Raw genomic sequence first — 13,349 nt, forward strand, 5'->3', positions numbered from 1 at the left:
ACCATTTTAATGCCAAGTAATAAAATTTTAACATTTTCCCAATAGAATCTCTTTTATTGCACATGTCAGACACTTTCCTAGCATCTTTACACAGAATATGATGAACAGTTTGTGGTAGTAAGTCATGTTGTACCTCCTGCCCATTCCAGTTTTCCTGTCTAGAGAAAAATAAGGTGAGCCAATCGGGATGGAAGAGGGGATCAAAAATTGAGAAAGCTGGATAAAAGAACTATGGTACATCTACACAATGGAATACTACACAGCTGTCAGGAGAACTGAGGTCATGAAATTTGCCTAAAAATGGACAGACTTGTAGAGTATCATGCTGAGTGAAATGAGTTAGAAGGAGAGGGATAGTTATAGAATGACTACATTCATTTGTGGGATATTAAAAATCAGTATGAAACTAATATCCAGGGCCAGAGAAAATGGGCTAGAAGGACTGGTCAATGGTTGGTCAGTGGTGTGGGAGATGGAGGGTAGTTGAGATAGAGGAGGATGCATTATTACAGTATCCATTGGAAATGAACAGTCTGGACAAGAACTTAATGTTGAAAGCAGGAAAAAAGGATACATATGATAATCTTTCAGCATCTGTATTGCAAGCCATAATGCTTAAAATGAGAGAGAGAAAGAGAGAGAGAGAAGACAGGTGCCTGCCATAGAGGTGGGCTAGGGTGAGGGGTGGCTTGAAGAGTTGGGAGGGCAACTGGGGACACTGGTGCTGGGAAATTATAGTGGTGGAAAGATGGGTGTTGGAACATTGTATGGCTGGAATGCAATCATGAACAATTTTGCAATACTCTCTTTACAGTGATTCAATAAAAACATCAACACATAAAATACAATAAATATCTATTAAATAAATTTTAAAAAAAGAAAATTATCACATCACTCTGGATAAGAACCAAGTGTTGAAAGTAGGTAAAGGGATATACGTGATAACCATTTAGTATCTGTATTTCAAACCATAATGCCCAAAAGGAAAGAGGGAGGAGACTGGGTGAGAGAGAGAGAGGGAGAGGGGGAGAGAGAGGGAGGGAGAGAGAAAGAGAGAGAGAGAGAGAAAGAAACTGTCTGCCACAGAGGCAGGCAATGTGAAATGGGAGGGGTGGTGGTTGGGAGGGAAACTGGGGACATTGGTGGTGGGAAATGTACATTAGTGAAGGGATAGGTGTTGGAATATTATAGAACTGAAACCCAATCATAAACAACCTTGTAACTGTGTATTTCACTGTGATTCAATTTAAAAATATTTAAGAAAAAAAAGGAAACAAAAAAGTTTGAGAAAACTTCTGTATCCATCGCAAAAAGGGCCAGAGGATGTGAAAGACACCCCCCCCCATTCTTCCTCATCACTGTTGCCTCTGCAGGATGAGACTATGAGGATCTGCTACAGGATGTGCAGTGGACACAGATGTTGACAGTCTATTGGCCCAGGTGTCCCCTGCAGAGCACAAGGGTGTGCTCAGGGCTGCTGAACAGAGGCAGCCTGCACTCACTGTACCTTGCTGCAGGTGGTGTTCCCTGCCCCAGATCCAAAAGGGCTACAGAAACCTTTGTCAGGTGGCTGGTTGTCCCCCATGGCAGCAAAGCTGTTTTGTCTTTTATCTGGAACTGTTTGTTTCTCTGCTGTTTTCAGTGGATTATATCTGTCACTGCTCCTAAAAACAGCCAGCAACGCTGACACCACAGCTAGCAATGCCAGCCTCCACATCTCCCTCCTCTGCTTTTCTCCTCCTGCCTTTTCCTTTCCTTGTCACTTCTGTAGCTATTCAGATGTGTGAGAAAAAAACTAGCCTTTTATAGACAACACTTCCAAGCTCAGTACTTCTTTCTGTCTTTGTTGGCTAACCCATCACTCACAGTCTGGCAGGGATAATCTTACAGTCTTCCGCTTCCCTTTGGCCAAGTTCTCCAGGGGCCTCCTTTTTGCTGACAAAGAAGAGAGTTGTGTGTATTTTTTCTGCCAAGTTTCTCTTCTTGAGAAATTTCAAAGGCTGGGAGACTAGAAAGTGAATGCATATAAAGAGAGTCTTTGTAATCTACTCATGTCCCTCTCTGAAAGTTCTGTTGCCTAAGCAGATTGAATAGTTCTGGTCCTGAGGCAAGAGAGAGCAGAGTGAAGAGCTGGATTCTGTGTCATGGAAACCAGTGTGAGCAAGACATTACCACTTTCCAAGCCTCCCACTTTGGGCAAGTCTGTGACTCAGTTTCATTCATTTATATATAAAATATTTATATTTTATAATATGACCTCTATAGGATATTGGAAAGAACTTAGCACAATATTCAATAAAATTAGCTATGGTTATTGTTTTTCTCATTGAACAAGAATGACAACAGAAGTTTGATTCAGTTCACTGTACAAGTGCTCCTACTTATTTTCCACCATTCCAGAATTGCTAGTGTAGAATTAGCCTATAGATGGAGTTATTTCTCTAAACTTAGGAAATTATTCAGTGATAAGACTTTAAAGCCAAGCATCCAATAAATTGTTCACAACATTTGGTAGCTATTTTTAAAAGTCTTTAAAAAAATAAAGGCTTTGAGATATATGCAGATGTTACCATATTTTAGGAACTCAGTTTGAAATGTAAATTACAGTTAATACTCTTCTGTGGTTTGAAAAAACACTAGGAGGCAAATATCTATTTTCAGGATGTGGTAACTAACGCAAATGTCAGAAAGCTGCTGGAAGGAAAAAAAACACTTCTAAGCTTTCAAGAAACATTACTAAGTCATATTCCAAACTTGAGACATTGCCATAATCAGCAGAATATGCTGGAGCCCATTGAGTTCTTATTTTACCTGTATCTTCTCTTATATTTTTTGGCTGAGGAAAGCCCCAAGCTGTCCTCATAGGCTGTGATACTTGAGGAATTTGTATCAATGTTCAAATTAAAATGTACTATTCATAATATATATGGGTGGTTTTGTATGTGTATATGTTTTATAGGAACTTTGCAAGTCGTGTTTTCCTTCTGGTAATCCTGAAAATAACCTTATATTTCTGTATCAGTCAAAACTTGAAATATTTCTCCAATAATTTTAAATGGGTAATGTCCCCAATGTTTTAGAATTAATTTATGTGTTGAGTAGCATGAGGCACTAAGTGTCTTCTTGGTTGTCTTTCAAATGTAAAATTCTCCAAAAGAAAAAGAATTCTGGAACTAGCTTATCTTTAACTTTGATGTGTGGTTTATAAATTAACTTATCTATAAAGTTACTCAGTAAGAATGCTAAGGGACAATCATGAATCTTAGAATTTAATAGAGCTTTCAAATGTACATAAAGCCTCCATGTCACAATTACAGTTATCTACACTACCCTTGATTTTGAATCCTAGCGTACCATTGGTTTTTGTTATAATCATTATTGCTGTTGTCATCCTTATATTTGTTATCTTTGCCATGAATTGCCTGTTATTTACCATTATGTTTGCAAAATAAATTAATTACATTGATAAAAGTACAAATCACTCTATTCTCTCTCTCCAAGCACTAGTCTTTTGTTTGTTGTTTATTTACTAATATACGTACTCTTAAAAATACTAAGTATCTGGCTAATCTCTGTAAGGTGAAAAATGTCAGAAACTAGAAGTCAGTTATAACACACCCAAAACTTCTGCTTCTGGAATGCTGTACCCTAACCCATAGCTGTGATTTTATCAACTATTGTGATCATTGCGAGATGTTGGTTAAATATAAAATGATGGCCAAAATTCACTGAAGTGGAGTTATTAACTCTCTTAAGAGTTGGAGTTAAGAGCCAGAACCTCAGGGATCTTGAGTTCTTCAAGGAATCACAAAACACAGGAGCCAGAGGCAAAACCCCTGCTGCTAAAACTTCCACTCCTTGGCAGTGTGACAGTGAAGCTTCTTGAGTGTAGTCAGGAGTCACAACACTCACACAACTTTGGCATCTAATAAGTCTTGCTTTGAAGGAAATTTATAGAAGCAGGCATAAAGTTTTATGAGGATTGAGTAAAGTATTTATTTTAGCACATGTAGGTCATAAAATTACTTCTGAATTGAGTGCTCTGGGAAATAAGCACAACAGTTTGGTGTATTCTTCCTCAAAAGCAGACTCATTTTGAATGACAGTGCTCAGATACAGCATGTCCTTGTTATTTAATCATGTATGGCCCTAGAGCAGATGGCATCTGGGTGGTGAATGGTGTCTGCTGAGATTTCCATTTCCAAGCAGGGTAGGTATACAGACTATAAAAATAGAAAAATATTTTCTGGAAACAATGTAGTTAAGCATCAATATAAGGAGAAGCAGTATATTATCTGTAAATCACTGATCTTGCATTTGTATATACTTTACTAGTAGTTGTTTTTTCCCCTCCAAGAAACAAACATGTTACCTTACAATTTACCTTCTAATTAAAAAGTATAATAGTGTTCCTTCTAATTAAAAGTAAAATAGTGTTCTAATTTAAAATAGACATATAGTTGTTGTAGTTTGACAAAAACATACTAAATGCCTCAAAAAAATAAATCAACCAGAGAATTTTCAGTTTGATCTCTCCTCCCAACTTATTTTCACACCAAAATCACAATCTTTATACCAAAGTTGATTATTTCACCAATTCTATCACATATGGAATCCTACACTTTACATTTTTAATTTAAATGTAACAAAGGAATGACAAATTATTTGTCAAAAAAATAGAAACTTCCTTAAAAATATAAATAAAAAAATAAAAAATAATTTTTTAAAAATTAGAAACTCCCAATAACCAAAGCAATCTTTGCAAAAAGACAAAATTGGAGTTCTCACATTTCCTGATTACAAAACTTTCCTCCAAACTACAATAATCAATACAATTTAGTACTGGCACAAAGACAGACACTTAGGCAGCTATAACTAGAGTCCATAAGAAAAATCTCATATACATGAGATTTTTAAAATTTAAAAATCTCAAATCATTTCTGACAAGAACTCAAGACCATTCAAGGGGACAGCACAGGTTTTTTTAAAGAAATGATACTGAGGAAACTGGCTATCTACATGCAAAAATAATGCTGAACTCATATCTAAGAGTATACAAAACACTTAACTCAAAATTAAGTCTTAAATTTAAGAAAGATACTACAAAACTCTTAGACAAAAACAGAAGCCAAGAGCAATAGCACAGCAAGAAGGGCACTTGTCTTTCTTGCTGCTGAACTGAGTTCAATTTTCGGCTCCCCATATAATCCTCCATGCCTGCCAGGAGTGGTCCCTGAATGCAGAGCCAGGAATAGGCTCTGAGCACTCCTGGGCATACCCAAAATAAGAAGCAGGAAATTATAGTCACAAGAATATACCACGTCATATCCATTAGGGTGTCTATTACTAATAAAGAATAATAGTGGGGCTGGAGCGATAGCACAGCGGGTAGGGCGTTTGCCTTGCACACGGCCGACCCGGGTTCGATTCCCAGCATTTAATATGGACCCTGAGCACCACCAGGAGTAATTTCTGAGTGCAGAGCCAGGAATAACCCCTGTGCATTGCCAGGTGTGACCCAAAAAGCAAAAAATAAAAAATAAAAAAAGAATAATAAGAAATAGTAAGTGCTGATGAGGCTAAGAAGAAATTGGAACTATCATGTATTGCTGATAGAAATATATAATCATGTGTCTCACAATTATTTAAATTAATTCAAAAATAAATAACTTAATTCAAAAAATTTAAATAGAATTTTCATGTGATTCAGTAATTTTATTTTACAATATATATTCACAAGTGAAATAGATAGTCTGTAGCACTGTAGCATTGTCATCCTATTGTTCATCAATTTGCTGGAGCGGGCACCAGTAACGTCTTCATTGTGAGACTTGTTGTTACCGTTTTGGGCATATCGAATACACCATGGGTAGCTTGCCAGGCTCTGCTGTGTGGGTGGGATACTCTCGGTAGCTTGCTAGGCTCTCAGAGGGATGAAGGAATCCCACCCGGTCAGCCACGTGCAAGGCAAATGCCCTACCCGCTGTGCTATCGCTCCATCTGCACTCAGGGATTATTCCCGGTGTTGTGGTGTGTGTGGTTGGAGGGACCATATGTCGTGCCAAGGATCGAACCCAAGTCAGCTGCACACAAGGCAACATCTTGCCCATTGTACTATCTCTCTGGTTCCCAAAATGTGAATTTTTAATTCCTTAGAATTTCACAATTTCAGGTAGATAAGATAATCAGTGTTCTGTATGTTTTATCTCAAACAATAAAGGACTGTGGACACGATTCAAGTGGTAGCACACTCCTAGTATATGTTGAGCTCCTGTGTTCAATTCCCGGAACTCTGTGGCTCCCTGAACACCACCAAGTAAAGTCTTTATAGTCCCCCAACACTGATGTGATTTTTGCCCTATAAAAATAAGAAATAAAACGAGCAATAGTGAATGGATACTGAAAACTAGGAAGAACTTAAATGCCAAAAAACAGATTAATGGAAATAATTAAATAAATAATGAGAATTCACTCAATGGGTTATGCAAGTATGCCAGTAACATTCATCCATGGTGACAACAGAAAATATGCATATGATAAAATTGTCTTCTATTACTATTGCAACTATAAGAAAGCATAATTCAGGGGGGAAAGCCAATATCAAAATGCTTTCAAATTTTGCATGTGCATGATGAAATGATACCTTTTTCCATTTTCTTTCCAATTGTTTAGGAAACTAGATGCAATAATCCACATAAAAATAATATTTATGAATACTATTAAAACCCCTTTTATTAGTTTCCATGAAATCTGTGACACTGGATCCTTTTGAGATTATCAAAAAGTAGTGCAAATACCAAGGATATAAGTAATTGAGTTTTCTAAAAAAAAACACTTCAATTATCTACTCAAAAACCTCTTCAGGATTTTTCACTGAGCAAAGGGCTAACAAGATGAAATCTCTAAATAAAGAAATTTTCGAGGACCATCATGAGTTTCTCACTGGGAGAATTCAGAGTGCCCATGGCAGAAGTGCATATGTAGAAAGGCACCTCTTTACATATGCACTTCTGCATATGTAGCCTTTAAAACTGCTTTTCAAATGAGATGGTGATCCTAAGTGGGTTGTTATTAAAACTTAATTCTGCATCTATCTTTCTCTGGCCTACTGGTTGCCAGTAGTTCATTTTTTCCCCAACAAGATCCACACTCATTTATTGGAGGGGTAGAGGTGTTTGTTCTGGACCCAGGGCTTACTCCTGGCTCTGCTCATATCATTCTTGATGGTGGTCGGGTATCTGGTACTAGGAATCAAACCTGGGCCACTATAAGCAAGGCAAGTGCCTTACTCTACTATCTCTCCAGCGCAAGATCCACTTCTAAATCCTCCCCACCACCCATTTTAGGAAATAAAATTGGAACAGAAAGGAACTGGATTTATTTGTGACATCAGTTGTTTTGAAGGGATAGGCTGAGGGTGAGAACCAGTGAGTAACTGTTACCCAACAGAAGCTGTAGCCAGGTCCCAGGGTATTCAGTTCCTTTACAGAGTCTTCTTAACATCTTGCTTAGGCAGATCCTGATTGTCAGATACCCAGAGGAAGGAGCCAACAGAAATCTGTAAAGATACACTACAGGTCCCAAGGAAATAAGATTCCATCACTGCCTTTCTGAGGGGTGACAGGTTCCTATGTAGTCATAACCCATGCATCTTTCAGAGCCATTATCTATCACATAAATTGCCACAAAATATTCTCATGAATTAGTTCCATCCCATGATACTCTTATATTTTGGTTGGAAGACAATTTCCAAAGACCTGTTTATTTCTCTACCTTTTGCCATTTTGGTTAATTATGTTCTCGTGTCAATCTTAGGTGGTTCGAGATCAGATCTCTCACTGCACCGTAAAATTACGCCAGACCACGGGGCTCATGGAGTACTGCCTGGAGGTGATTAAGGAAAATGATCCTAGTGGCTTTTTGCAGGTAAGTGTCAACTACTTTCTGCTTCACATACCCACTTGTCTCATGAACTGAGTTCTACATCAAGGTCCAGAAACCATTAGCCTTATCTGGGTGCAAGCCAAGGGTAACCTCTCTGCGCATTATGTGTGCATATGACTGACTTCCATGAAGTCTCTGCTTCTGATTCTGAAGGATGTGGACATTTTTAGTCTTGTTTATTCTTGTATATAGTCATGAAAACATAATTTCCTAAAGTTCCTTCAAAGTAGAGATATGGCATAATCTAAGAACTCAGTCCTTTTCTCCTAATATGTATTAGGTGGTTTTTAACTAGAGACATCTTTTTCCTTTTTAAAAATGTATTATGGTTGAATTTGTTATAGTGTCTTTACAATGATGTTGACATTTTTGGCCATGGCATACACAGTTATCCCACTTCACTTCACCACCAACAAAATGCCCAGTACCCTCCCTCCAGTCCATGACACTAATGTGTAGGTCATTTTAAAAGCCAACCACAATAAGTACAATATATGAAAAGTGTGACTAGAAAACAAACACACGAAAAGTATGTTTGTTTACAGTATGATTGTTGAAACAAGTAAAGGACATTGCATTATTTGACCTAACCAGTTACTAATGTCTCAAGCATGAAAGTATCCTACTTTGTTACAACTACAACTGTAATCACATCAGTGATTTCTACAACAGTGAAGGGTTTTCCTCCTTACGTGCTTCAGAATTTCTTTAGTCTTTTTTAAAATGCAGTGTGTAATTTATTTTTTAATTTTTATTAGTGAATCACCGTGAGGTACAGTTACAAGCTTATGAACTTTCATGTTTGCATTTTGTTTACATCCCTCTACCAGTGCCCATTCTCCTCCACCAATGTTCCCAGTATCCTTCCCACGACCCCCACCCCAACCCCCATCACCGCACCCTGCCTCTGCGGCAGGGCATTCCCTTTTGTTCTCTCTCCTGTTGGATGTTGTAGTTTGCAATAGAGGTATTGAGTGGCCACCATATTTGGTCTATAGTCTACTTTTGGCACTTGACTTTCAACCCGAGTGGGTCCTCCCAACATTCTCTACGAGGTATTCCCTTCTCTATCTCAGCTTCCTTTTCTCCCAATTTCTTTAGTCTTAATTATTTCTTTAAGATCCTGTTGTCAGCTGAATTTTACTTAACTTATGAACCAATGATAAGGATAACTTTTGTGGGGCTACAGAGAGGATAGGGGCCAAGACCCTGCCCGGGGCCAATGCAGGTCTGATTCCCAGCACTGCATATGGTTCCATGAACATTTTCAGGAATGATCCCTGAGCACAGTCAGGAAATCAGGCGTGAGCACTCCAAGGTATAGCCCAACTTTCCCACCCTCCAAATAGACCTTTTGTTTAAAAATCTTTTTTTTACTAACATTCTACCAAACTGGTCAAGAGTCACAGATTTAAAATAAGAGGTTTTTTTAACCAAAAATCAGATTAATATATGAAGGTGATGTGCTTAAAATGTAAGTGATGCCATTTGCCATTTTACAGGTTTGAAGATTTTATACTTTACAGATTTAAGATTAAAAAGTATAGATTAAAAATTATTTCTATACAGCCTCTCAAAACTACTTTATATAACTTATTGCTGAGTTTCATCAGGATACCCACACCTCATATTAGAAATTTGGGGTCATTGGTTCTAGTAGAATTAATTGCATACATATTTTATGTTGTTGGCTTTCCATTGATCTATCATAACATGATCAGATATTCAAATTTGCCAACTAATTATTTCTGGCACCCATCTCTGACTCACAAAAGTACCCAAATTGGGCTGATAAATATTGAGTCACCCTGGTTGTAACAGGCTCCTCACCACCTGCACAGGAGACAGGAAAGATGTGACTCACGAACCAGTTTAACAGAAATGTTCCTGGAGAATTGGAAAGAGGTTCTGTGCCCAAGATAGTGGCATATTCCTTAGACTGTGCTCTTTGATGTGATTAGATTTCCGACGCCCTCATAAGAAGAGTGCACCTGACTGAGGATCAGTGGGGAAAAGGTACGCTGACTCCCAGGATGACCACGGACTTCGACCTGAGTCTGGACAACAGTCCTCTGCTGCAATCCATTCACCAGCTCGACTTTGTGCAAATGAAAGGTGGGTGCTTGCATCCTCAGCCCCATATCCCCGGTGGATTCTGGTACTTGAAGGAGAATAAAGGCTGCTGTTTGCCAAAGGGCAACAAATAAACAGTGGCTTATGTATCACCTGGAAGCTGGGGAACACACACAAGCACATTCACACATGCACACACATATAAACAACACCACCACCACCACTCCCACACATACAATCCTTTAGTCAATATTCCAAAAGTCTGGAGTGGCTTCTGTATTGTCATGTAATGGGAACCCTGTAGCTATGTTACATCCTCTTAGGAAGTGTGTTTAATTCAGATAAGCTCAATGCTTATCTCTTGAGAATCTTAGAGATTTCACATGCTCAGCATCAGAGAACAGCTGTTCTGGAGAGAGAGAGAGAGAGAGAGAGAGAGAGAGAGAGAGAGAGAGAGAGAGAGAGAATGTCACTAAATAAATAAAATCTTGGTATGAAAAATAACTCCGAATTATTGATCTAAATCAAGAAAGTTTAAAATTGAGATGACAAATTATAATGTTCAGATAGTGAACAAATGGCTGCACGTGGATTAGTGGGAATTTGAGAGATGAGAAACATCAGCTTGCCAATGCTGATCAGGATAATGAGCTGGAATCCAGACATTGACATTTGAAACGTAACTTTTAAAATTTGCTGGTTTATGTGGTTAATAAGCATTGCAAAATCTCTGAAATTTTAGAGGTGATTGATGCTTAAAATATGTTAAGAAATAACTTTTTTTCAAAAAATAATGAAAATTCAAGTCAACAATCAGTAATTTTATAGCCGCATAAGTAATATCTATTTTTAGATATTTCTCTTTTTTACTTTTTCTTTTGAGATAATTAGACAGTCACCGAAATTTGTGAAAATTGGAGGGGTCTTTAATCCAGTTTCCTTATTCAGTTATATCTACAATATCAAATCCAGGAAGGTGGTACAATGCATATGTAGTTATATACCATTTTGTCACATATATAGATTTCATTGTCTACCACTGCTATGAGATTCAAAATGACTCCCTCACCACAAAAATCACCCTGGGGTCTTTATAGCCCTTTGCACTCATGCCTACCTTCTCCAGAATTCCTGGAAGCTACTAATTTTCTTTCCATCTCCATAATTCTGTCATTTTTCTGTTTTTTTTTAAACTGAGAGAATTGAAGAACTGAGAGAATTAGTTTTGCTTCTACTAATTCAAGCATATGATGAATGAATTATATAAGTCAGTGCTTTAAACATTCTGTTGTTGTTGTTGTTGTTGTTGTTGTTGTTTGGTTTTGCAATCATACCTAGCAGTGCTCAGGGGCTCCTCCCAATGTGGTGCTTGGGTTATTTGTTCCCATCAATACTTAATGTACTTTCAGTGCCTAGGATCAAACGTGGGCCTCCTGCTTACAAAGTACTCACTTCAGCCCATTGAGTCTCTCTCCAGTTCTATTCTCTTTTGGGGGTGAAGGGGCTTACTCATCAGTGCTTGGAGTTTACTCATGGCACAGTGTTTGAGGTTTTATCTCTAGTGCTCCTTAGGAGACTATGCAGAGCCAGGGATCAATCTCCTAGTTCCAGCATGAAAAGTGTGTGCTCCGGCCCTTTGAGCCATTCCCCTGAGTTCCAAACATTGTTTCTTATTGGGGGTGGGCCTGGGGGGTGATGGGTCACACATGGAGGTAATTATGATTCTCTGCACTTGAAGATCAATTCTGGCAGTGCTCAGGGGATTAGATGCAATGCAATGCCAGGTATAAATCAGGATTCGCTGAATCAGGTTAGTGCTTTAAACCCTATATCTTCCTGGCTCTAAATTTATGTTTCTTAAGAAATATCTGTGTTTTCTTTTAGCAGAGAGAGTCATGTAATCCAGCACATATGACAATTAAAATTATCCCTGTACCTGGTACATGTACTTCTCTCTTTCTTTTAATGGATTTTTGCCGTCTTTTATCTCCAGTTTTCTCTGTGTTTGTTTAATAAGTTTATTGCATTGGGAATGACATTGTACTTTTTTTTGAACGGAGTAAAAACTGTTTTGTTGGGGCCAGAAAGATATTACAGTGGACGTATTTGTCTTGCACATGACCAACCTGCATTTGATCTCCAATACCCTGAATATTCCTCTAAGCACTGCCAGCAGTGGTCCCTGAAGGGGAAAAAAGAACTTTGTTATAGTAACAGAAAGTCCATTTATTCACTTCTTACCAATCCAGTCTCTTGAGTTCTTAACATGAATTAATTCATTTTATTCTCACAACCCTACCAGGCAGTGAGGAAAATAGGGCACAGGAAATCCAGGTTACTTGTCTAAGCTCACCCCGCCAGTGAGCAGCAGAGTGGGGTGTTCAGACCCAAACATCCAGAGCCCACAAGCATAACTTTCAGGTTGTACTGCATAGTTCTGAGGCTTCTCTGAAGAATAATGAAATTCCCCTCTAAACTTTGAAAATAAATTTAAATTCCCTCTTAAATTCTTTCTTGCTGTTCACCTGGCTGTGTATAAATAAAGCCACCCAAAGCGCTGGGTAATGTAATCACCACCACCTCCATCAGCCTCTCTCAGTACCCATTTTTTCAATGAGGTCTACAATGGAAAGGTTATGTCCTCAAAAGGACATTATAAGAGCTTTTGTTGAAGATAAAAAAACAATCAAACAATCCAATTAGCATTGGTAATAAGGAAAGAGATGGGACAACAGAAGGGTAAAAGCCTCAGGGCTCTGAAGTGCTGTAAACAGTTGAAAAACTTCTTCCTTTCCTGTTGTCTGAGTAGGGAGCCAACACCAATAGCCACGGTGGTAGCACTAGTGTTACCTTTATCTGAGTGTGTGGGCCTTATTGGTTGTGTCTATAGTCCATTAAAATCTGTCCACAGAGCAGAGATGGCCAAGCACTCTACAGGTCAAAACTCACAACAAAAATTCATCTGATACACCAAATTGTCCAAACAGTTATTAATGAAATTAATGTGATGAGTCATCTGGTGTGAAACTGGATTCACTTCATTTTTCTTCTGTTTTTGACACTTCATCTTAATTTAATTTATTTCTGATTAGCATCCCTCTGCAGAATTAATTTATATGGTTTGCTCTTGTATTAAGTTTAATTAATTCAGGGAAAGCCCAATCTTCTTAAGAATCTGAATAATTTTTATCTGTCAGGTGCTCTTATTGGAAAGAAAAGGCCAAAAGGTTGATGGAACCTGATTGGCAGTAGTTAAGATGTCCATTGGCTAGACAGGCACACAACTGTGCCTGAGGTAGTATCAGAGTTTTTAATCTTTCATGCTTTTCTTT

At 38.1% G+C, this 13,349-nt stretch overlaps 1 protein-coding gene across 5 annotated transcripts in view; it reads left to right on the forward strand.

Moving 5' to 3' along the window:
• The window catches only part of TRIM9 (tripartite motif containing 9), a 107,118-nt gene that overhangs the window by 60,083 nt on the left and 33,686 nt on the right, over positions 1–13,349 (forward strand). For all 5 annotated transcript variants that reach the window (XM_055131304.1, XM_004601734.3, XM_055131302.1 and 2 more), the window contains exons 4-5: positions 7,816–7,926; positions 9,906–10,059. In XM_055131304.1, the coding sequence (XP_054987279.1) occupies positions 7,816–7,926; positions 9,906–10,059 (265 nt within the window). The remainder of the gene's footprint in view (positions 1–7,815; positions 7,927–9,905; positions 10,060–13,349) is intronic.

This window comes from Sorex araneus, chromosome 3 (assembly GCF_027595985.1).
Source record: "Sorex araneus isolate mSorAra2 chromosome 3, mSorAra2.pri, whole genome shotgun sequence".
Lineage (NCBI taxonomy): Eukaryota > Metazoa > Chordata > Mammalia > Eulipotyphla > Soricidae > Sorex > Sorex araneus.